The sequence below is a fragment of the Podarcis bocagei genome (genome assembly GCF_964188305.1).
Source record: "Podarcis bocagei genome assembly, chromosome: 2".
NCBI classification, from domain to species: domain Eukaryota; kingdom Metazoa; phylum Chordata; class Lepidosauria; order Squamata; family Lacertidae; genus Podarcis; species Podarcis bocagei.
In genome coordinates this window covers 9446078-9471627 of record NC_138126.1, presented here as the reverse complement: position 1 = coordinate 9471627, position 25550 = coordinate 9446078, and the positions used below count along the sequence as shown (strand labels likewise).

At 45.0% G+C, this 25550-nt stretch overlaps 3 protein-coding genes across 3 annotated transcripts in view; all 3 read right to left on the bottom strand.

Moving 5' to 3' along the window:
* The window catches only part of LOC308578971 (uncharacterized protein), an 82517-nt gene extending 65354 nt beyond the window's left edge, over window positions 1-17163 (bottom strand). The window contains exons 1-2 of the mRNA XM_081179570.1: window positions 17119-17163; window positions 7037-9231 (exon numbers count right to left, since the gene is read on the bottom strand). Of these exons, the coding sequence (XP_081035696.1) occupies window positions 7697-9231; window positions 17119-17155 (1572 nt within the window). The 5' untranslated portion in view covers window positions 17156-17163 and the 3' untranslated portion in view covers window positions 7037-7696. The remainder of the gene's footprint in view (window positions 1-7036; window positions 9232-17118) is intronic.
* LOC308580917 (uncharacterized protein) overlaps window positions 1-25550 on the bottom strand; it is a 50453-nt gene that overhangs the window by 10393 nt on the left and 14510 nt on the right. The window lies entirely within an intron of this gene.
* LOC308580528 (uncharacterized protein) overlaps window positions 5355-25550 on the bottom strand; it is a 95219-nt gene continuing 75023 nt past the window's right edge. Inside the window, exon 3 of the transcript XR_014004829.1 lies at window positions 5355-6436. The gene's annotated coding sequence lies outside the window, so the exon portion shown is untranslated. The remainder of the gene's footprint in view (window positions 6437-25550) is intronic.

Below are 25550 nucleotides of genomic sequence, written 5' to 3'. Positions count from 1 at the left end.
TCTATATAGTGAGAAGGTGGGGAGGGGTATTACTCAGGAGGGTGGTGGGAATGGGTGATTGGCAGATAGCAGAGATGAGCCTGTTGACGACTCTTAATGACTGCAATAGGTCTTAAAGGAAAAGGCAAGGGGTGAGAAGTTGAAAAATGGCTTAGTCATGTATAATGAGATAAGAATCCAATGTCTCTGTTCAGACCAGGTCTCTCCATGGTTTTAAGTTTGGTAATGAGTTGCAATTCAGCAGCTTCTCTTTCCAGTCTATTTCTGAAATTCCTTTGTAGTAAAACAGCTACTTTGAGATCTTGTATAGAATGTCCTGGGAGATTGAAGTGTTCTCCTACTGGTTTCTCTGTTTTCTGATTCTTGATGTCTGATTTATGTCCGTTTATTCTTTGGCGTAAGGTTTGGCCTGTTTGTCCAAGGTTTGGCCTGTTTGATGGCATACACAATGTTAAACGATGAGCAATTAAATAGTCCCGAGATGGTATGTGTGATGTTGTTGGGGCCAGTAATGGTGTTGTCCGGGTGTATGTGGCAGCAAAGTTGGCATCTGGGTTTATTGCAGGCTCTGATGCCAGTGTCCGTGTTAAGTCAGTGTGATCCTGTCCTCTGGGGTGTTAGCCACCCCTCCCAGTTTGGTGATATCTGCAAAATTGATCAGGATGCCCTTGAGTCCATCATCCAAGTCATTGATAAAGATGTTGAATAAGACCGGGCCCAAGACAGAACCCTGTGGCACCCCACTAGTCACTCTTCTCCAGGATGAAGAGGAACCATTGATGAGCACCCTTTGGGTTCGGTCAGTCAGCCAGTTACAAATCCACTGAGTGGTAGCATAGTCAAGACCGCATTTTACCAGCTTCTTTACAAGAATATCATGGGGCACCTTGTCAAATGCCTTGCTGAAATCAAGGTAGGCTACATCCACTACGTTCCCTTCATCTACCAGGCTTGTAATTCTGTCAAAAAACGAGATCAGGTTAGTCTGACATGACTTATTTTTCAGAAATCCATGCTGACTATTGGTGATCACAGCATTCCTTTCTAGGTGCTCACAGACTGTTTGCTTAATGATCCGCTCCAGAATCTTCCCTGGTATTGATGTCAGACTGACTGGGCGGTAATTATTTGGGTCCTCTCTTTTCCCCTTTTTGAAAATAGGGACAACCTTTTCCCCCCCTCCAGTCTGCCGGGACTTCACCTGTTCTCCAGGAATTCTCAAAGATGACTGCCAGTGGTTCTGAGATCACATCTGCCAGTTCTTTTAATACTCTTGGATGCAGTTCATCTGGCCCTGGAGACTTGAATACATCTAAACTGGCCAAGTATTCTTGTACTATCTCCTTAGTTATTCTGGGCTGTGTTTCCTTTGCTGAATCATTTGCTCCAAATTCTTCAGGTTGGGCATTGTTTTATTTATCGGAGAAGACTGAGGCAAAGAAGGCATTGAGGAGTTCAGCCCTTTCTGTGTCCCCTGTTTGCATTTCACCATCTTCTCCTCTGAGTGACCCCACTGTTTCTTTGTTCTTCCCTTTGCTACGAACATACCCATAAAAGCCTTTTTTGTTGCTTTTAACCTCTCTAGCAAGCCTGAGTTCATTCTGTGCTTTAGCTTTTCTGACTTTGTGTCTACACGTGCTGGCTATTTGTTTGAATTCCTCTTTGGTGGTTTCCCCCCTTTTCCATTTTTTGTACACATCCTTTTTAAATCTTAACTCAGTTAAAAGTTCTTTAGATAGCCACCCTGGCTTCTTTAGGCACCTTCCATGTTTCCGTCTCATTGGTATTGCCTGACGTTGTGCTTTTACTATCTCCCTCTTAACAAACTCCCAGCCATCATGAACGCCCTTTCCTTTTAGTATTACTGTCCATGGGATCTCACCCAGCACTTCGCTAAGTTTTATGAAGTCGGCTTTCTTAAAGTCAAGAAATTGAGTCCTAGTATGCTTGGCTGCTCCTTTCCGCTCTATAGTAAACTTCAGAAGAGCATGATCACTCGCACCTAATGATCCTTCCACTTCTACCCCACTAACCAGGTCATCAACATTGGTTAGGACCAGATCTAAAATGGCTGTTCCTCTTGTTGCTTCTCCCACTTTCTGGACAATGAAGTTGTCTGCAAGGCCAGTGAGGAATCTGTTTGACCTTATGCTCTTGGCTGAGTTTGACATCCAACAAATATCCGGGTAATTGAAGTCCCCCATTACTACTATCTCCCTCCCTTTTGCATGCTTGGCCATCTGTTCCAGGAAGGCATCATCTATGTCCTCCGTTTGGTTTGGGGATCTATAGTAAACTCCCACAATGAGGTCTCTGTTTATCAGGAAGGTGACGGCGAAACCGCCTTACAGAGTAAGCATAGATGGGGCACCTTCTACCAGAAGAATGGCTCCTTGCAAGTTCAAGATGAACATGATGTGGCACTTGTCTGAGTGCCAGTCCCTCAGGTTGCAGGATCCAAGGGGACATATGAAATAAGGCCATCCATCTGCTAAACCAGGGGTAGGCAACCTTCTCAGTCCGGCCTGCAGACGCTCCAGGACTTTGTCTTTTTTATTGTTATTATTTATTTGTTTCTTATCTTTGCTACTTCTTTATTTTTTTCTTTCTTTATAAATTTTATATTTTATATACCGTATTTTTCGCCCTATAGGACGCACTTTTCCCCCTCCAAAAATGAAGGGGAAATGTGTGTGCGTCCTATGGGGCGAATGCAGGCAGGCTTTCGCTGAAGCCTGGAGAGCGAGAGGGGTCGGTGCGCACGGACCCCTCTCGCTCTCCAGGCTTCAGGAAGCTATCTGCAAGTCTTGCAAGCCCAGCGGGATGTCCCGCAGGCTCGCAAGGCTTGTGGGCAGCAGCCTGCAGCCCCACAAGCTCGGGGAATAGCGGGGTGGCGGAGTGCAAGCTTGCTTCTCCCCCCCACCAGCCCCACAAGCTCCGCTGATAGGGGGGTGGCGGAACGCCGCCACCCCGCTATTCCCCGACCTGATCTGGAGGCTGGCGGGGGGGGGAGAAGCAAGCCCCACAAGCTCAGGGGATAGGGGGGTGGCGGAGCGCCGCCACCCCGCTATTCCCCGACCTGATCTGGAGGCTGGCGGGGGGGGGGAGAAGCAAGCTTGCTTCTCCCCCCGCCAGCCCCACAAACTCGGGGGACAGCGGGGCAAGCTGTCCCTGAATGCAGAAGAGGGAGACGGAGCGCTCCGTCTCCCTCTTCTAGCTTGGGGATGGTTGCGCAAACCTGGGGGGGGGGGAATAAAAATTTCCCCCTTGATTTCCCCCCCCAAAAAAACTAGGTTCGTCCTATGGGCCGGTGCGTCCTATAGGGCGAAAAATACAGTAATTTTCTTTCTTTTTTTACCTGTTAAGAGAAAGTACATAATGTTTGTACAGACATGTAAATTTTTTAATCAATCAAGAATATTAATTTAAAAAAAAGAAGAATGTGTCCTTTTATTTTAAATGCCTCTCTGGGTTATTTGTGGGGCTTGCCTGGTGTTTTTACATGAGCAGAATGGGGCATAATAATTCATTCATTACCCCCCCCCTAAAAAAATAGTCTGGACCACCACATGATCTGAGGGACGGTGGACCGGCCCATGGCTGAAAAAGATTGCTAACCCCTGTGCTAAACTGACCCCAAACTTCTTGTCTACGTGACAAGCATGTGCTACTGTGAAAAGAGCCGATATCACTTTCCTGAAAAAAGCGAGCAAAAGCAGGGAGACGTTCATCCAAACATAGCAGAGGAAAGCTCCCTCACAACCACCCAGCCAATCCGAGAACACGTTTCCTCAGTGAAGGTCATGTCGCTCTGCTTGGTTGCTAAGCAGCAGCTCCGCCCACCCCTCTTGGCCAGCTCTCTTTAAACACCACCAGATTTAACCCTTAGCTGATAAACTGCATGATCCCTGCTGTTGACCTTCCAACATTCCTGACCTCTTTGTCTCTCGCAGGTGATGAAACCGTGCTGACGATTCGTACTCAGCCATCTCTCCTTGGCTCACCAAATCAGGTAGAGGGAATCAGCACCGGGGACCCTGCCAGTACCGCTATCTTGCTACCCACTAGGAAGGCTGTCAACGCCACTCTTGAAGATTTGAATCAGGAGTGGGGAACCTCAGGCCTCATGGTAGGGGGCACTAACTGTGGCCCTCCACGCCTCTCTCTGGCCCTTGATCTTGCCTGTTGTTTCCTTGGAGGGAGGTAGAAAATTTTGCCTCTGGATCCGCCCCGAATATTGTCTTGAATGGAAAGAGGCTCCCAGGTGAGGGAAAAAGCTTCTCCAGCCTCTACAATGGTACCTTGGTTCTCAAACGCCTTGGTACTCCAACAACTTGGAACCCAAACACCGCAAACCCGGAAGTAAGTGTTCTGGTTTGCAAACTTTTTGGGAAGCCAAATGTGCTCCGTTTTGAGTGCCTTGATTCAATTTTGAGTGTTATGCTTCTGTTTTGAGTGTTACGCTGAGGTCTGCCTGTGTTTGCTATTTATTTTGACTGTGTTTTTGTGACTGTATGGAACCCAGTTCAGCTACCGACATATTGATTGTGTGATTGCAGTACATTGTTTATTGCTTTCATTTTATGGATCAATGGTCTCGTTAGATGGTAAAATTCATGTTCAATTGCTGTTTTAGGGGTTGTTTTCAAAAGTCTGGGACGGATTAATCCATTTTGCATTACTTTCTATGGGAAAGCGTGCCTTGGTTTTGGAATGCTTTGGTTTGGGAACAGACCTCCGGAATGGGTTAAGTTTGAGAACCAAGGTACCAATGTATATTAATCCTGAGGGTAATGCCCATTCCCCTCCCCTTAACAAGGCTTTGGGATTTTGCTTGTAGGCCGGTCTATTTTGATATTTGCAAGGAAACATTTCTCCCCCTCTCCCCCTCTCTCTCAGGACTCAGTTTCACTGAAGAGGAATGGGCTCTGCTGGGTCCTGACCAGAGAGCCCTGCACAGCCAAATTATGAAGGAGATTTGCAGGATCGTGTCCTCTCTCGGTAAGGTTCCCTTTTACTCTGCTTGATGATAATATATTTTCAGAAATGCAAGTAAATTAATTGGCAATACTCAACGGGTTTAACGACTGCGTGTCAGCATCACAATTCTTATTCTTTTGGTCCAGCAAGATTTATATATTTGTGTATATCTTCTGGATATCTCTTTCTATAGCTCTGCTTCTGTTTATCTACCGTATTCCCATTTAACAAAATTCCACAGAAGGATTAACCCTGGTCAGATGCCAGTAGAAAAATTATTATCATATTATTTGTAACAATAATTTATTGATTGCCTTAAATATGATTGCCTTCTATGGTGAAACTTACCAGAAGAATAAGGAATCAAAATAACATTTTTTTAAAATAAAAGAATGGAAATGGTTTATTGAATATTTACAGATAAATTGTAAACAGATAAAAACATTGGTAGGGTTATTGTAATAACCTGCAGTTTCATACCAGTATATATTTAAAGAAGATGAATAAATGAGCAAATTAAGTTAATTTGGATATGCAGAAGATATTAAAAATAAATTTAAGGAATGGCAGAAAGGGGGGGAAGGAAGTCAAACCTTGAAATGTCAAAATGATTGTAAAATTAGTGAAATGCATAAATGTGAAAAGTATTTTAAAAATATTTTTACAAAATAATTGATTGCCTTCTAAACCACCGTCTCAAGGCAATTTATATAAAAATGTTTTAAAAAGCAGTTATATACACAAAGGCAACAAATAAAAATAAGACTAAAACCGTAACAAGTGGACACCCATTATTAAAATTTATTTATCCAGCTGAAAAAGGTCCCAATTCCCTCCCCCCCCCCGAAAGGGATGCCATTCCACAGAACACAAACAGTGACACTAAAAGCCCCATTCTGGGTGTGTGCTTTGGAGATCTTTGGAACTTGCAGGAGAATCTCTGCTGTATATCTGGGACTGAGCAGAACAGGGACTTGCACGTTAGTACAAACTCCTTGAACTCAGCCCAGTGGCAGATCGGTAGCAAGTGCAAATCCCACTAGCAGGCTGTTCTATGCTGGCAGTAGTTTCCTCCCACAAGCCTGACGTGGATGGCACTGTGGTCTAAACCACTGAGCCTCTTGGGCTTGCTGATGGCAAGGTTGGCGGTTCGAATGTGTGCGACAGAGTGAGCTCCTGCTGCTCTGCCCCAGCTCCTGGCAACCTAGCAGTTCGAAAGCACACCGGCGCAAGTAGGTAAATAGGTACCACTGTGGCAGGAAGGCAAACGGTGTTTTCGTGAGTTCTGGTTTCCGTCACGGTGTTCCATTGCGCCAGAAGCGGTTTAGTCCTGCTAGCCACATGACCCAGAAAGCTGTCTGTGGACAAACGCCAGCTCCCTCGGCCTGAAAGCAAGATGAGCGCTGCAACCCCATAGCTGCCTTTGACTGGACTTAACTGTCCAGGTATCCTTTACCTTTTTTACCTTGCTCACACCTGGCTATTGCTTTCTGCACCAGCTACAGCCTGTGGCCCAACCTTCTACGATATCTGTTTGTACGGTGCATTGCAGTAAGCTAACCAGTTGCTGCAACAGGCCCCCTAGGTCATAAAGTTAATTGGTTACTTTGATGTAGTTTGTTAATCTTTAGATAGATCTTAGGGCCAGGAAGAGAGTTCAGGAAGAGAGTTCACAAAGAGATGGTGAATACTACCCTTCCTTCCTTCCTTTACTGATCTTCTGAATCCTTCTTTGCTTTGGGAACGCTATAAGTAACAGCAGATGAAAATTAGGAAACGAAAAGCAAAACTATAGAATAGGCACCTAGAATTGTTATGGATTCAAACAGCACAGTCCAAGTGAATAATATTGGCATTATCTGATGATCAAGTATATGCCTGGATTTGCCAAGCTTGTGACAACAGCTGTCTAGCAGATGATGTATATAGAATCATAGAACTGTAGTTATAAGGGACCCCAAGGGTCATCTAGGCTGATCACCGAAGAATTGATGCTTTTGAATTATGGTGCTGGGGGAGACTCTTGAGAGTGCCATGGACTGCAAGAAGATCAAACCTCTCCATTCTGAAGGAAATCAGCCCTGAATGCTCACTGGAAGGACAGATAGTGAAGTTGAGGCTCCAATACTTTGGCCACCTCATGAGAAGAGAAGACTCCCTGAAAAAGACCCTGATGCTGGGAAAGATGGCGGGCACAAGGAGAAGGGGACGACAGAGGACAAGATGGTTGGACAGTGTTCTTGAAGCTACAAACATGAGCCTGACCCAACTGCCGGAGGTGGTGGAAGACAGGAGTGCCTGGCGTGCTCTGGTCCATGGGGTCACAAAGAGTCGGACATGAATAAACGACTAAACAACAAAAGGGTCATCTAGTCCAACCCCCAGCAATGAAGTAATCTCGGCTAAAGCATCCATAGCAGAAGCCCATCCAACCTCTGCTTAAAAACCTCCAAGGAAGGAGAGCCCGCCACCTCCCGAGGGAGACTGTTCCATTGTCAAAACAGCTCTTACTGTCAGAAAGTTCTTCCACTCCAATAATGGCTGTCCTGGGGGGACCAGAACACGATCATTGGTTTACTCTCTGTAGGAGTTATTTGATATGATTAAAGATCTTCCCACACGCCAACCCTTTCTAAGATGTTTCCCTTGTACAAGTTCTTTACTGTTTAGGAAGGGAGCCCTTGTCACTGAAGTTCTTTCCATACACCAAACATTTCTAAGATTTCCTCCCTGTATGAGTTCTTTGATGCGACTTAAGGGAGCTACCACGACTGAAGCTCCTTCCACACTCCGAACATGTATACGGTTTCTCCCCTGTATGAGTTCGTTGATGCAATGTAAGTAAGCTACCACGACTGAAGCTCTTGCCACACTCCAAACATTTATACGGTTTCTCTCCTGTGTGCAATCTTTGATGCAAGGTAAGGCTGGAACTGTGGCTGAAGCGCTTTCCACACTCGAAACATGTATATCGTTTCTCCCCTGTATGAATCCTTTCATGCGAGGAAAGGGAGTCGATGCGACTGAAGCTCTTGCCACATTCCCAGCATTTAAAAGGTTTGCTGCCTCGATGAGTTTGTTGATGTCTAGTAAGCGCATTGCTGCGAGCGAAGCTCATTCCACACTCCAAACACGTATGCGGTTTTTCTCCTGTGTGCAATCTTTGATGTGAGGTAAGGCTGCCACTCTGGCTGAAGCTCCTTCCACACTCTGAACATGTATACGGTTTTTCCCCTGTATGAGCTCTTTGATGCGAGGTAAGGGTACCATTGTCACTGAAACTCTTTCCACACTCTGAACATGTATACGGTTTCTCTCCTGTATGAGATCTTTGATGCCTAGTAAGCTGGCCACAGTGACTGAAGCTCTTTCCACACTCGGAACATGTATACGGTTTCTCTCCTGTATGAGTTCTTTGATGCAAGATAAAGTCACTACTGTGAATGAAGCTCTTTCCACACTCCAAGCATTTATACGGTTTCTCCCCTGTATGAGTTCTTCGATGCAACTTAAGGTTGCTAATCTGACTGAAGTTCTTTCCACACTCGGAACATGTATATGGTTTCTCCCCTGTATGAGTTTGTTGATGCAACATAAGGCTGCTACTCCAAATAAAGCTCTTTCCACACTCTAAACATGTATACGGTTTCTCCCCTGTATGAGTTCTTTGATGCAACTTAAGTGCGCTACTCTGACGGAAGTTCTTTCCACACTCTGAACAAGTATACGGTTTCTCCTCTGTATGAGTTCTTTGATGCCTAGTAAGATTGCCACGTTCACTGAAGCTCTTTCCACACTCTAAACATGTATACGGTTTCTCCCCTGTATGAGTTCTTTGATGTGACTTAAGTTGCCTATTATTACTGAAGTTCTTTCCACACTCTGAACAAGTATACGGTTTCTCCCCTGTATGAGTTCTTTGATGCGAGGTAAGGTTACCACTGACACTGAAGCTCTTTCCACACTCGGAACATGTATACGGTTTCTCCCCTGTATGAGTTCTTTGATGTAAAGTAAGAGCTGAGCGACTACCCAATCTCTTTCCACACACGGTGCATTCATGCTTTTTCTCCTCTCTAGAAATTTGATTTTCACCACCCTGAGACGTACAAGAGTCACCCTCCGGCTTCTGCTTTCGTCTCCCTTCTCGCCTTCGGCTTCCATCTTGAACCCTCAGCTTCCTTTGCTCTTTGGATTCTTTTGGTGACACTTCTGATTGTTCCCCTTCTGCCAGCATCCCTTCAACATCTCCTGATGGAATAAAAAGGCAAACTGATGAAATGCTAAAGGAGAGTCTTCACACCAATCAATCAGTCAGGACACAGAGATCCAGGTTCCAAGGGCCTTGTGGCAGTTCCCTCCCTGTGAGAAGGGAAGTTACAGGGAACGAGGCATAGGGCCTTCTTGGTAGTGGTGCCCACCCTGTGGAAAGCTATCCCGTCAGATGTCTAGGAAACAAACAACTATACAACTTTTAGAATACAACTGGAGGCAGCCATGTAGAAGGAAGTTTTAAATGTTTTGTTATGCTTTTATATTTGTTAGAAGCCAGCTAGAGTGGCTGGGGAAGCCAGTCAGATCCGTGGGGTACCAATAATGAAAGTATTAATATGGTATTATTGTTTATTGAGTTTAAATACCGCCCTACACCCGGAGGACTCAGCATGGTTCACAGAAAAGATCGCATCATATATAATCAGTATAAAAACAACCCAATTAACACCCCCCAAAAAAGAGCCACGTTTGAAAAAGACTATAGGATGTCAAACATATCAAGCAAAAGCCTGGTTAAAAAGGAACATGTTTGCATGGCACCTAAAGGTGTATACCCCTTCATGGATCACTGCCTTGTCGTGGTGAAGGAGCTTGAATAAGTCAGAGAAGCTATGACCTATGCCATGCAGGGTCACCCAAGACAGACAGGTCAGCCGAGAGTTTAGACTAAATGTGATCCACCTGGAGAAGAAACTGGCAACCCACTCCAGTATTATGCCATGAAAGCTCCATGGACGTAAAAAAGGAGAAGCTTTGAGAGGAAAGCGAGTTTCCAAGGCATGCTCTAAGAGAGTTGGACACAACTAAGATGACTAATCCACAGCAAAGTGGTTTTTAGCAGCAATGTTATAAAGGAATATGTAAAAATGGATTGTTAACAGGTGATAAATCTAAAGCTATAATATATTAAGACAGTAGGAACGGTTCAATCTTTGTGGATGCCTCAGGATCCTTAGATGGCATTCAGGTGGAGGATTGAAAGACAGATACAGCGAGGGGACACCACGGCAGGGAAACAAAACTCACTAGGTTAGTACCTAGCACAAATGATCTCAACAGCTCACTCCACCTCTACAAAAACATTTATTCCATCATCCTAAAGAACAAACGGAGGAGTCTACCTTTGTTCCCCTCACCACCATATTTCCACATCTTATTGTGGAATGTGGCGGGCTGGCTGTCTAAGCAGGGCGATGCTGATTTTCTGGATTTTCTCTCAAAATTCCAGATTATTTGTCTACAAGAGACCTGGTGCCTAGACTCTCATCCCCCTTACTTACAGGGTTATGTGGCTTTTGCTACCCCTGCGAAAAAACTAAATAACCGTGGCCGACCTAGTGGCGGTTTGGTCACTTTTATTCCTATAGAGCAAGGGTACAGGGTGCGACAACTGCAGTGGATGAAGAACAACAATTTTCAGATTTTACTTATCTCCAATAACACAGGAGGAGATCTTCTATGTTTCAACGTTTATATTCCCCCTGTGTGTACTTCCTCTCAGACAGTACAAATCTGGGAAGATTTGGAGTCATGCTTGGAGAAGGCCAAAATAGAATTTCCTGACTGGAACATCCTGCTGGCAGGTGACTTTAATGCCAGGATAGGCAGCGACATCAATTCGTATGGCTCCAAAACCCAGTTTTTACCAGAGGCAGACTGGTTTATCCCTTGGAGTTCTGATGAAAACGTCTTGAATAAGGCAGGTATTACATTACTGGAGATTGCTTTTAAGCAATTTGTACAACCTGCATGGTACTTACATGGATAGGTCAGGAGGTTTCTTCTCTTTTATCGGCCCTTGTGGTGCAAGTGTGATTGACCATATCCTAGTCTCTCCTACAATTTTGGAGAGGGCACAGGGTCTCAGCACTTTTAACAGAACTGAGAGCGACCATCTTCCTAGAGCAATCTCACTAACTCCCCTCAAATCAGGGGGATTACAACATCTACATTGTGCAGCCCCTCCTCAAGCACCGGCCCCACGCAGGCGTAAATGGAACAGCGAGCTGGAGCTTAAAATCAATCAACACCTGCACTCTCCAGATTTATTGGTTCTGAGAGACCAGTGTCCTTTACCTAACTTTGATCCTTTTTCACTATATCAGTGGGTCTCAGAGTCCCTTTTCCCATTTCTTATAAACACCAGGCCTCCCAAACAACATAGCAAATCGGGGGTCTGGTTTGACAAAGACTGCCGGAAGCTAAGATCCCTGCTTAGGAAACAACAATATAAGGTAAAACAGGAGAGGACTTTGTCATCTATGGTAAATTTCCACAGATGGCGCTCTCACTATAAAAACACCTTAAAACTCAAGAAATCCCTTTACAGGAAGGAACAATGGGAGGCACTTGATAAGGCGATTAAATCGCGAGACGATAGAAAATTCTGGGCAATAGTAGCACAGGGAGTCTCATCCAAAGGAAAAATTGTAAACAGCAGTATTCCATCCGATGTGTGGTATCAACACTTTCTCAAGCTATACACACTCTCAAATACTGCTAATTTGAGTCCGTTCCTCCCATTGAAGAATGAGCATCTAGCTAGTTGGGATCCTGTTACGGAATCAGTGTGCCTACAGCTAATTAAAACTTTAAAAAATGGCAAAGCTCCTGGTGAGGACATGATCCCCCCTGAGGTTTTTAAATCAAATGCCCAATGGTGGGCCATCTTTTTGGCCAAACTTTTTACGGCAATAAACAACACATGTAAAATCCCAGCAAACTGGAAACTAAGTGTGGTAGTCCCTATCTACAAGAAGGGAGACATTCAAGATCCAGCAAACTACCGCCCTATAAGCCTTCTGGACATCGCATACAAACTTTATACCCGGTACTTATTAAACAAGCTGGTAGATTGGGCGGACCATTCTAACCTGTTCAACTAGGAACAGGCAGGATTTAGAAAGGGCCACAATACGATAGGTCACTGCATGGTACTACAGACCCTGGTAGCTAAATATGCAAAAGCGTATCAGAGCAGACTCTTTGTGGCCTTCGTTGACTTGACATCTGCCTTCGACTCAATCTGTAGAGATAGACTATGGAAAAAATTATATGAAACGGACATTGACAGACGACTTTTAAAAATTCTCAGAGAGTTACATACAGACATTACAGTCAAAATCAGAACTGGGTCATCGGGAACTCTTACGGACCCATTGCCATTGGTGAAAGGGGTCAGACAGGGATGCCTGTTAGCCCCATTTCTTTTTAACTTTTATATAAACGACATTGTTCAGTACATGGCAAAGTACAAGTCATCGGCTCCAGCCCTTGAAGGTAAACGCCTGAATATTTTCCTATATGCCGATGATATGGCTTTAATGGCACTCACCCGAAGAGGCTTACGCAGCCTGCTGGAGGGGATCGCAGCCTACTGTTCCCATAATTCACTAAAGATAAACCATGACAAAACAAAAATTGTGGTGTTCACTAGAGCTCGCCACACCTTTAGATGGTCTTTAGATGAACATGTGATTGAACAGTGCCCTTTTTTTAAATATCTGGGTGTTACATTCCAGGCTACATCTAGCTGGCTAGCCCACTTTAAGGCTGTAACCATCTTAACACGAAGAACAACTGGTGTTTTGCTTAGTTTCTTCCATACCAGGGGAGGACAATTGGTGATCCCAGCATTAAGAGCTTTTGTTGGGAAAGCTATTCCCCAGATGTTATATGGGATAGAACTCTGGGGGTGGAACCAGAGGCTGTTGGAACGGCTTGAAATTTTGCAAAACTATTATCTCAAGAGGATTCTAGGCCTTCCTCAAGGAACCCCAGCAGCTTTCTTGAGGGTGGAGGTTGGTTTACCCTCTGTGTCTGCCAGGGCCCACTTAAGATTCCTACGATTTTACATCAACCTTGCAAACACTTCAAACACCTTATTGGCCAAACAAGCCTTTGTATCTTTTCAAAAGAACACCACTTGGCGCCAAAACTTATCTGAGATCCTGGTTAGATACACCCTACCGGAGTTTAATATCCTCAAACGGTGGAGCCCGGACAAAGTCCGGAAATGGATCCTGGAGAGAGACGCTCTGTTAGATACCACAAAAATACAGATCCCAGGGTCCTCCCACTGGTTTCCCCGACTGAAAGCAGTCAAAATCTGTGCCAATTACTTGGCGAATATCACCAATCCCACTCTTCGGAGAGCCTTTACTATGGCCCGTTTTCAAACCATTCCTACGGCCTATCTGTCAGGCAGATATGCAAAAATCCCAGTAGAGCAGCGTATATGTCCTTGTTATATGAGAACCAAAGAGGATCTCATACATTACATGTTGTATTGTCCCATCTATTCGACCTTCAGGGATGCGATGTTACAAACTATTCCCAAATCAATAGTCAACTCTGAGGACCAAGTAAAGTTTTTACTGGTGGACGCTGATCCACGGATTTCTCACGTGGTAGCGGTCTTTGTGGTGAAGGCTATGAAAACTAGGGTATGGTTCCTGGATGAAACGGTGAGGTCCCTCCCATTGCTCTCCTAACCTGTTGTTGTATCTTCTTCCCTGAATGGTGGGGTTTATTGGGTAGTTTCCTTGCTGGGACAGCATGGCATGAATTTTAGCCTACTTTTATAATCTTATTGTTTATCTTTTAATAATGTTTTATGGTATTTTGTGTAAAGGCATGGACCTCACAAATTTAATAAATTTGTTGTTGTTGTATATTAAGATAAAGGATTAAGATAAAAACAAAGAGGGAAAGGATTTGCTGAATTAACTAATTGAACTGGAATACAAAAAAGGGAGGAGCAAGGAGGTCAGGGAAACAAGCAAACGAAAGACAAGATATGGAAATATTGATTTGTTTTTAACTGTTTTCATTTTTCTGTATTTTGTATTTTCTTTTTTCTTCTTCTTATTTTTGTAACATTTTGCAACTTTAATAAATATCTTAAAAGAAACTGGCAACCCACTCCCGTATTATTCCATGAAAGCTCCATGGACATAAAACAGGAGAAGCTTTGAGAGGAAAGTGAATTTCCAAGGCATGCTCTGATTCATGGGGTCACAGAGAGTTGGACACAACTAAGATGACTAATCAACAACAAAGGTGTATAAGGAAGGCGCCAGGTGAACTTCCCTGGGGAGAGCATTCCACAGGCGCGCAGCCACCCTCCAGACCACTTGAGGAGGAGGCCCACGAAGGAGGACCTCAGGATCAGGCTAGGTTCATATGGAAAGAAGCAGCCCTTGAAGTATTGTGATCCTGAGCCATGTAAGGCTTTATAGGTCAAAACCAGCACCTTGAATTAAGCCCGGAAACTAACTGGTAGCCAGTGCAGTCGGACCAGGATGGGGGTAATATGCTCACCCACCTTACTCTGGTGAGCAACCTGGCCGCTGAATTCTGCACTAGCTGAAGTTTCCAAACTATCTTCAGAGGCAGCCCTACGTATAACACATATCTATATCTAACGTTGAAGTTCCTGGAGCATAGACAATGGTAGATAGGCTATCCTTGTCCAGATAGGGACACCAGCCAAAGGTGATGAAAGGTACTCCAGGCCATTTGAGCCTTAAGCAACAGCAAAGGATCCAGGAGAACCCCCAAGCTATGAACCTGCTCCTCCAGAGGAAGTGTAACCCCATCAATTGCAGGCGACCTTCCAGCCATCTGCTCTAGGGCAGTGTTTCCCAACCTTTTTTGGGCAAAGGCACACTTGTTTCATGAAAAAAATCTCAAGGCACACCACCATGCCAGATGGGGAAAGGTCACTTTTTACTTATGTAAAAAAAAAAAAAATAGTAACAGCATAGAAGGTAATGGTAGATAGAGGCATTCTTTCTCATCTTGCATGTTAGCAGGGACTGCTACCGGGGCGCAGCCACTCCGCACGCTTGCAAAAAGGAAAAGGGGAAAAAACGGGCCATCAGGCAAAGGGAAAGCGAGGGGTGAAACTGCCGCTGACCACAATATGGTTTTCCTCGCCTCCAAATTTCCTCCCGCGATGGAGACACGAGGAAGAGGACGATGTTTTTGCAAGCCAAGCAAAGAAAGGAAGGGAAGGAAAGGAAATTTCCTGTGCAAAACAGGAACTTGAGCTGGAGGCGGGGTGTACGCCTGGATTTGACCAACCCCCAATCCTCACCCAACTGGGGATCCAATAAATAAATTCCTGCAAACTTTACTTTCCTGGGAAAGCCCGAGGGGCAGAATAGGAGAGATTCTGGGGCGGGCGGGAGTCGCTTTAGAGTTTTATCTACAGTTTATTTATTTATTGCCCCCCGATGGTCCTCCTCCAAGCCGCCGCAATCCGGGTCGCCAGGACTTGGGCTGCATCTGCACTCCTCCCTCCTCGTTCTCTCTTTTCATTATGAAAATAAATCCCACTTTATGCAGGAAGGCGGAGAAAGAGGCGGCGGCAGCCGCCTCGCCATCAGCAGCTGTGCAGCGTCCGGTCTTGGGTAGGCTGGCGGTTCTGGGTCTGCTTCCCTGCTGCAGCCAGACACGGTACTGGGGATGGTTTTGGGGGGGAGCGGGGAGCGAGGCGCTGCTGCAGGCGGGCGACCCCGGCCGGCAGGGCCGCTTCCTGGGCTCGCTGCTGCCCGACGCCGAGGCGCCGTGCCTGGAGGCGCAGGCGGGCGAGAGCCTGGCCAAAGCGCGCGCGCTGCTGGCCTTCCAGCGCGGCGACTTCGCCGAGCTCTACCGCCTGGTGCAGAGCCGGCGATGGGATGTGGGAGGGAGGGAGCTCGCCGCCCCGCGTGTGCCTATGTGGGGCACGTTACAGCCCCGGGACGTCAGCGGCACGCAGGCAGGCAGACGGCGAGAGCCCCGCGCTGGGCGGCCTCTCCTCGCCGCCGCCGCCCCGCCTCTCGCCGCCCGACTCGCCCGCCTCCCTCCCACGGCACAGCAGGCAACGTCTCACGGCACACTAGTGTGCCGCGGAACACCGGTTGGGAAACACTGCTCTAGGGAAGCACCCACTAACTGAGCCTCACTCTTATCTGGATTGAGCTTCAATTTGTTGGCTCTCATCCAGTCCATTACCGAGGCAAGACACTGGTGGGAGAGGGTGCTCAGGGGTGTTGGGAGTAGTAATAGTATTAGCCTGTCTAAGTAAGGCCTCAGTCACGCTTGTAATTTTAATGTGGACTTGAAGTTGCTTGTTTCTCCTCTTTTTTAACCTCTTCTGCCCAGAACTGCTGTATTTAATTGAAACACAAATGTTTTTAAATGTGTGTGGTTCTTTTGGGGGGCGTTATTGGGTTGATTTTATGTTTTGATTATGTACTTTTGAGTTTTTATATTGCGATTTTATCCTGTGAACTGCCATAAGGCCTGTGGGTATAGGGAGGTATACAATTTTAATAAATTATAGTAAAATCAGGCCAGATAAAAATTATTACAAGTTCCAGGGGGGAGCCCCAGCAGAAGGTTTCCCAATGCTTAAGGGTTTGCCTTGACCCCAAGCCCTATGGGGAGCCCAAGGAAGGTCCCCCACCTGCCCAAGTGGGCCTGCAGGGAGGAGAGCAGGAGAAGGATCTGCCCCTCCACTGGGAAAAGATGTCCTACCCCCATACAAAGGGGGAAAACCCTATAAATGCATTATTTTAGCGGAATTATATACAGAATGCATTAATTATGGGAAATGTAAATATTTGGGGAAATACCCTTTGCAAAAGCGTGAGCATTAGGCGAGATCTGCACCAAAATGCTGACCAATTTTCAAGAGATCTTTAAAAATGTGAAAATCTGGATAAACTGACGACTAGAAAAAGGAGACGCAGAAAAAAACTTACATTGAAACGGTTTGCCTAACAGGGTTTTTTTTTAATCCCTCCCCACAACTCCCTCCAGCAGCACCCCCACTCCACCCCCCCCCCAGTTATAATATATAACAATATGACCCACCTGCAGCGCCTCCGCGAGGAAGGACAGCCGCCGCCATATTCGGCATCTCCCACCCCCCAGCGGGACAGGAAGCGGAAGCTGCTATTCTCCCGTCAGCCTTTTTTTCCCCTCCCCTCTAGGAATCTCAGCTCTGTCGCCGCTGCTCTTAACCGTTTCGGAGCCGAGCGGCAGGAGCCTCTGTGCTTCTCCGGGCAGAAAGCAGGAGAGGCGCTGGTCTCGCCTCCGGAAAGCCCCGCTGGATCAGCTGCACGGGCGCCCCAAAACGTTTTCTAAACTATTTTTAAATATATATATTTTTTATTTTCATTTTTCAAAATAACATTTTTCCTTTTGGTACACAGATATCCAATCCAAATTTGCAATAAATGGCTTTTCCCCTTGCCCCCCCCCCCCTGGTTTCCATTCCCCCCTTTATTCTCCTTGCATGTAATTATATTCCTTAGCCAGTCATCTAGTCATCCCTTCTTCTTTCGTTGGGACCTTCCCTTCTTTCCACATCTGGGCTAGTAGCATTCTGGCTGCTGTAGTCGCATAAATAAACAGTCTCTTGCTTCCTTGGCAATTCTCCTCCTATTACTCCTAGTAAAAAAGCCTCTCTTTTTAAACAAACGTAATTTTAAGAATTTTAAAAAGTTCATTGTGTATCATTTCCCAGAAGCCCTTTACCTTTTTACACATCCACCACATATGAAAAAAATAGTTCCTTCCTTATCCTTACATTTCCAGCATAAATTAGAGATATCTTTATACATTTCAGCAAGCTTTACTGGAGTCAAATACCATCAGTACATCTTCATATACCGTAATTTTCTTTTAATGAACTACATGCCGTGAATTTTAAAATCTCTTTCCATAGCTTTTCCTATGATTCAAGTAGTATATTCTAACCTGTCTTTTGCCAAGTGTATCATTACAGCTTTAACCTCTTCATCTTTCGTCTCCCATTCCAGCAGTGGTTTGTACATTCTTGATAACAATTTCTCATTATTTTCTAATAATTCATTTTTGAACTTTGAGAATTCCTTCCCAAAGTCCTTCTCTTTGTCACCTCTGAATATGTCATTTATTTGGCAATATTGTAACCAACCTGTTAACAGAGCTTTTATATCCTCATATTCTTTCACCTTTGTTTTCTACTTCTGTTAACAGATCTTTGTATGTTGCCCAGTTTCGTGTTTACCTCTTTTTACAGATATGGTTTCTAATGGGGAAAGCCACAAAGGTGTCTTGTTCTCTAATAAATTCTTATATTTGTCCCATACTTGGTGAATTGATTTACTTATAATGCAGTTCAGGAATCCCTTGTGCACCTTTGTTTTCTCATACCAAAATTAAGCATGCTAACCAAATCTATTACCATGTCCTTCCAGATCTGATACTTCAGTATTGTTTAACAGTATCCATTAGCCAATAATGTGGGGCCCATTGTGTAAATAATGTATATAAAGTAGATATTGTGGGGGAACATTCGTTCCTCCTCACCACTATGAGCTGAATAAAGAGCATGAAATCCACTCTCGACTCCGAGTATATTTCACACCTTATAAACAATAAAAGAACAATTCTGCATTTGTTATCTTTTTCTGTTCTTCCTTTGAAAAAACAAAACGAAACAAAAAATCAGTCCCTGGGGAGAAGATCTTCCATGATGATTAGTAGGCCCTGCTTAGTGAGGCCTTTGCAGGAGACATCCAGGCCTGGTTGTTCTCCACAGCAAAACAAAAGATTTGTGGACCATAAAAAGGTGTGCTTCTTCATTTTAAAAGCACTTTATGTACCATTTATTTTGCTTGTGCATCTCACGAGAGTCGTGGAGCTCTGCTGCCGCCGATGTACCATGTTTTCCAAGTCCTGGGGAGGGACAAGCCCCGCTCTCTGACCCCTGGTCACCTTCCTCTCTGTTTTCAGAGATTTCACATCCACGTTGAAGTGTCTGCTCTGCTCTTCGGGGCTGGAAACTTCCCTCCCCCCAAAAAGGGATAAATGAGATTTTCCAGAAGTTGCACTTTGCACCCAGTGGTCCCAACCCCACCTTCAGAAAAGGGCAGCCCAAATTATCGAGGGGATGGAGGAACTCGGCTGTGCAGAAAGGTCGCGGAATTGGGAACTTTTTAGTTTAGAGAAAAAGCAAGTAAGAAGTGACACGATTATAAAATTGTGCATTGTGTGGAGAAAGTAGGTAGAGAAAAGCTTTTTATTTCTCCTAGCGCTAGAATTCGGGGGCGTCACAGGAAGCTGAATGGTGGAAGAGTCAGGATATATAAAAGAAACCCTTCGCACAGTGAGGAATTAAGCTATGGAACTCACTGCCACAAGAGGCAACAATCGACTGCTGTAATAGAGGATTTGAGGAACCATTAAGGAGTACTCTTTGGGTTCAGTCAGTCAACCGGCTTGTAAACTATGCTGTTTTCAATGTGCATTTTATAGTTGGCTTCACTTAGCAATGTTTTCTTTTGAAACGTTCAAGTTTTTTTTTGTTAACTTTGTCTTAAATATGTATTCTGTAGTCGACCTCCTTTGTAATGTTTTATTTTGAAATATTTTAAGATAATATTTTAGTTTCCTGTTAAATATGTTGCTTTGACTGTATACTTTATATTTGACATTCTTCATAAATGTTTGATTCTAGATTGTTTTATTGACGTTAAATATGCAGTAAACCGCTTTGAGATTTTTTTAAAAAATCAAGCGGTATAGAAATTATTATTATTATTATTATTAATATAATTTGTGGTTGGGGGGAAGGTTAGATGGCATCAGCGGACCTCACTGCTCTCCCTTGTCAGTACTCCCTCTCTCCTTATCCCAGTTTCCCTAATGGCAGCTTGGCTCCCTCTCCTTGCTGCTTTCACCCATTTGGAGAGGGCGGGTGAGGAAGCAGACAGAGCTAGAAAAACGAAGAGGAGCCTGGCTGAAAGGAGCTTCCTCCCGAGTAATAATAATAATAATAATTTATACCCCTCCCATCTGGCGGGATTTCCCCAGCCACTCTGGGCGGTTCCCAGCAGAATTATTATTATTATTATTATTATTATTATTATTATTATTATTATTATTATTATTTTATTTATACCCCACCCATCTGGCTGGGTTTCCCCAGCCACTCTGGGCAGCTTCCAACAGAATATAAAAATACAATAACCTATTAAACATTAAAAAGCTTCAGGAGCAGCAGGTGAGAGACAGTTTCACTGAGATATAATAATAATAATAATAATAATAATAATAATAATAATAATAATAATAATAATAATACTTATTATTTTTATTTATATCCCGCCCTCCCCAGCCGAAGCCGGGCTCAGAGCGGCTAACATCAAATGTATAACACATTAACATAAAATCAGACAATCAATTAAAATACATCCTCACCTGAGATATTTGCCAGGAGCTGGTAAAGTGAGGGGGAGATACCCTAAAACGTTTCACTAATTGCCCAAAGTCTTCTAGTGTGTCTCAACTCTCCCCAAAAAGTGTTTTCCCTCTTATAATTTTATTTTTGATCCTAGTCCTCATTGCTGTTTCAGGTAAAGGAACGAACTGCAGAGGCAGGAGGCGATTTCTCTGAGGCCAAGGAAACGTTCCTTGTGGTGGCATATCAATCAGGAAGGTGACGGAGAAACCGCCTTTCGGAGTAAGCATAGATGGGCCCCTTCGACCAGAAGAATGGCTCCTTGCAAGTTCAGGATGAGCATGATGTGGCACTTGTCTGAGTGCCAGTCCCTCAGGTTGCAGGATCCAAGGGGACATATGAAATAAGGCCATCCATCTGCTAAACCACGGGTAGGCAACCTTCTCAGTCCGGCCCGCAGACGCTCCAGGACTTTGTCTTTTTTATTATTAATATTTCTTTGTTTCTTATCTTTGCTACTTCTTTATTTTTCTTTCTTTTATAAATGTCTATTTTATATAATTTTCTTTCTTTTTTTACCTGTTAAGAGATAGTACATAATGTTTGTACAGACATGTAAATTTTTTAATCAATCAAGAATATTAATTTAAAAAGAAGAAGAATGTGTCCTTTTATTTTAAATGCATCTCTGAGTTATTTGTGGGGCCTGCCTGGTGTTTCTACATGAGTAGAATGTGTGCTTTTATTTAAAATGCATCTCTGGGCTATTTGTGGGGCATAATAATTCATTCATTACCCCCCCCCAAAAAAAAAATATAGTCCAGCCCAGCACATGATCTGAGGGACGGTGGACCGGCCCATGGCTGAAAAGGTTGCTGACCCCTGTGCTAAACTGATCCCAAACTTCTTGTCTACGTGACAAGCATGTGCTACTGCGAAAAGAGCCGATATCACTTTCCTGAAAAAAGCGAGCAAAAGCAGGGAGACGTTCATCCAAACATAGCAGAGGAAAGCTCCCTCAGAACCACCCAGCCAATCCGAGAACACGTTTCCTCAATGAAGATCATGCTGCTCTGCTTGGTTGCTAAGCAGCAGCTCCGCCCACCCCTCTAGGCCAGCTCTCTTTAAACACCACCAGATTTAACCCTTAGCTGATAAACTGCATGATCCCTGCTGTTGACCTTCCAACATTCCTGACCTCTTTGTCTCTCGCAGGTGATGAAACCGTGCTGACGATTCGTACTCAGCTATCTCTCCTTGGGTCACCAAATCAGGTAGAAGGAATCAGCACCGGGGACCCTGCCAGTACCGCTATCTTGCTACCCACTAGGAAGGCTGTCAACGCCACTCTTGAAGATTTGAATCAGGAGTGGGGAACCTAAGGCCTCATGGTAATAATAATAATAATAATACTAAAAAAAATTATTTATATCCCGCCCTCCCCAGCCGAAGCCGGGCTCAGGGCGGCTAACAACAATAAAACAGTACAAAAGTACAGCACAAACAACATTCTAAAATCATTCATTATAAAATTAATTAAATTCAAGCCACTGGCCACCATTGGGCCAGAGCTCCGCGAAGATTGCCGAGGGAGGGAGTCAGGCTGTGCCCTGGCCAAAGGCCTGGCGGAACAGCTCTGTCTTGCAGGCCCTGCGGAAAGACGTCAAGTCCCGCAGGGCCCTGGTCTCTTGTGACAGAGCGTTCCACCAGATCGGGGCCACAGCCGAAAAAGCCCTGGCTCTAGTTGAGGCCAGCCTAACTTCTCTGTGGTCTGGGACCTTCAAGATGTTTTTATTTGAAGACCGTAAGTTTCTCTGTGGGGCATACCAGGAGAGGCGGTCCTGTAGGTACGAGGGTCCTAGGCCGAATAGGGCTTTAAAGGTTAAAACCAGCACCTTAAACCTGATCCTGTACTCCACCGGGAGCCAGTGCAGCTGGTATAGTACCGGAAGAATGTGATCTCGCAGCGAAGACCCCATAAGGAGTCTCGCCGTGGCATTCTGCACCCGCTGGAGTTTCTGGGTCAGTCTCAAGGGCAGCCCCACGTAGAGCGAGTTACAATAATCCAGTCTGGAGGTGACCGTCGCGTGGATCACAGTGGCTAGGTCAGGGTGAGAGAGGTAAGGAGCCAACTGCTTAGCTTGGCGGAGATGGAAAAATGCCGCCTTTGTTATAGCTGCAATCTGTGCCTCCATGGAAAGGGAGGTGTCGAAGATTACACCCAAACTCTTAACGGACAGTGCTGGCACTAATTGCGCCCCCACAAGAGATGGGAGTTGCCCCCCCAATCCCATATCGTCCCGTCCCAGCCACAGGACCTCTGTCTTCGAAGGATTTAGCTTCAACCGACTCCCACGTAACCATCCAGCCACAGCTTCCAAACATCTGGTCAGTGTGTCTGGGGCCGAGTCAGGATGGCCACCCATCAACAGATAGAGTTGGGTGTCATCAGCATACTGATGGCAACCCAGCCCAAAGCTCCGGACAAGCTGGGCAAGGGGGCGCATAAAGATGTTGAAAAGCATCGGGGAGAGTATCGTACCCTGAGGCACTCCACACACCAAGGAGTGGCGGGATGACAGTTCCCCCCCAAGTGCCACCCTCTGTCCCCGACCAGAGAGAAACGAGTGCAGCCATTGAAGGACTGTGCCCTGGATCCCCACATCGGCAAGGCAGATCTAGAAGAATCAGCAGCCCCGACACAGGCTCCCAGGTGGGGGGAAAAAATTCTCCAGCCTCTACAATGGTACCTTGGTTCTCAAACGCCTTGGTACTCCAACAACTTGGAACCCAAACACCGCAAACCCGGAAATAAGTGTTCCAGTTTGCAAACTTTTTGGGAGCCGGATGTGCTCCGTTTTGAGTGCCTTGATTCAATTTTGAGTGTTACGCTTCTCTTTTGAGTGTTACGCTGAGGCCTGTCTGTGTTTGCTATTTATTTTGCATTATTGTTTTTGCGGCTCCTTTTGTTTTGTTTTTGTGACTGTGTGGAACCCAGTTCAGCTACTGATTGAATGATTCTGTGGTTGCAGTACAGTGGTACCCCGCAAGACGAACGCCTCGCAAGACGGAAAACCCGCTAGACGAATGGGTTTTCCGTTTTGGAGGCGCTTCGCAAAACGAATTTCCCTATGGGCTTGCTTCGCAAGACGAAAGCCCATAGGGAAATCTCCGGGGACCTCTTTTAAATGCTAGCGGTGGGGAGCAAAGCCTTTCCCCCCCCCGGCCTTCAGAAGAGGTCCAGGAAGGCTGGCGGGGGCCGAAAGGCTTTGCTCCCCACCGCCAGCATTTTAAAAGCAGTCCGGGATAGCAGGGAAGCGCTTCCCGCTATCCCGGACGGCTTTTCAAGGCAGGAGAGGTCCGCGAAGCCTGGGCGCGCTGATCTCAGCGCGCGCAGGCTTCGGCATGCCGGCAACTCTCCGCAAGCAGCAGCAGCACTGCCGCTGCTCGCGGAGAGGTCCGCGAAGCCTTGGCCGGACAGCTTTTGAAGGCAGGCGGGGGGGACAAAGACTTTCGCCCCCCGCCAGCCTTCAGAAGAGGTCCAGGACCTCTTCTGAAGGCTGGCGGGGGGCAAAAGTCTTTGTCCCCCCTGCCTGCCTTCCCAGGGGCTTTTAAATCGCCCCAGACAGCGGAGAAGTCCTCCGCTGTCCCGGGGCGATTTTAAAATGCCGCCCGCCAGCATTTTAAGATCGCCCCGGACAGCGGAGAAGCCCTCCGCTGTCCCGGGGTTTTTTTTTTTTTTCCAAATATTTTTTATTAAAGGTTTTTCCTTATAATCTCCAAACATTCAATCTGCACATCACATAGTTCACTTATTGGACCTCCCACAATTCCCCTAGTAATCTTCCGTGATTATTCCTCTACCTACGCATTTCTTAATTATTATATCACCTTTAAATAAATTTGCTATCTACATTTTCTTTCTTGCAATATTTCTGATTTGTTTCACAAAGCTTCTTTAAAACACACTAGCGTTGTATGATCCTCACATAGAGTTTCCAAATACTCCCTAAATTTTCCCCAGTCCTCCAAAAACTTATGGTCTTTTTGATATCTGATCTTTCCCGTTAATTTGTCCAGTTCCGCATAATCCGTTAACTTTGCTCTCCATTCCTCCAAAGTTGGTGTCTCTTCTTGTTTCCATCTTTGAGCCAGCAGGGTTCTCGCTGCCGTTATTGCATATTGGAAAAGTTTTTTGTCCCTCTTATTTATTGCATTTCTAGTTATTCCCAGCAAAAAAGACTCTGGTCTCTTTACAAAGTTATACTTCAATATTTTCTTTAACTCACTATATATTATTTCCCAAAACCCCTTTACCTTTTTGCATTCCCACCACATGTGCATAAATGTGCCCTCCTTCTCTTTGCACTTCCAACATTTATTACAAGTTTTGTACATTTTTTCAAGCCTCACCGGTGTCATATACCATCTGTATACCATCTTCATAGTGTTTTCTTTCAACGTGATACATGCCGTGAAGTTCAAATTTTCAACCCATATTTTTTGCCATTCCTCTAACTCTATACTATACCCCAGATCCCTTGCCCAGTGAATCATCACCTCTTTCACCTCTTCATCCATCGTTTGCCATTCCAGTAAAATTTTGTACATTTTAGATATTATCTTGTAATCATTATTAATAATTTCTATTTGAAATTTTGAGTCTTTTTCATTATATCTTCGATCTTTTATCTCCTTTTTAAACATATCACTTATCTGAAGATGTTGCCACCAAACATTGACGTGTTGTTTTACTTGCTCATATGGTTTTATTCTCCATTTATCACCTTCTTTCATGACCAAATCCCCATACGTTGCCCAATTACTCTCCATATTGATTTTCTTAATTGCCATGGCCTCTACTGGAGAGAGCCAATGTGGGACCCCCCTTTCTAATATATTTTTATATCTATCCCATACTTCAATTAGCGATTTCCGGAAAATATGATTTCCAAATGATTTGTGGCCCTTTTTTTTCTCTTCCCATAAATACACGTGCCACCCGAATCTATTATCAAATCCTTCTAAGTCCAATAGTTTTGTGTCTTTCAGTTTTATCCATTCTTTCACCCAGCAA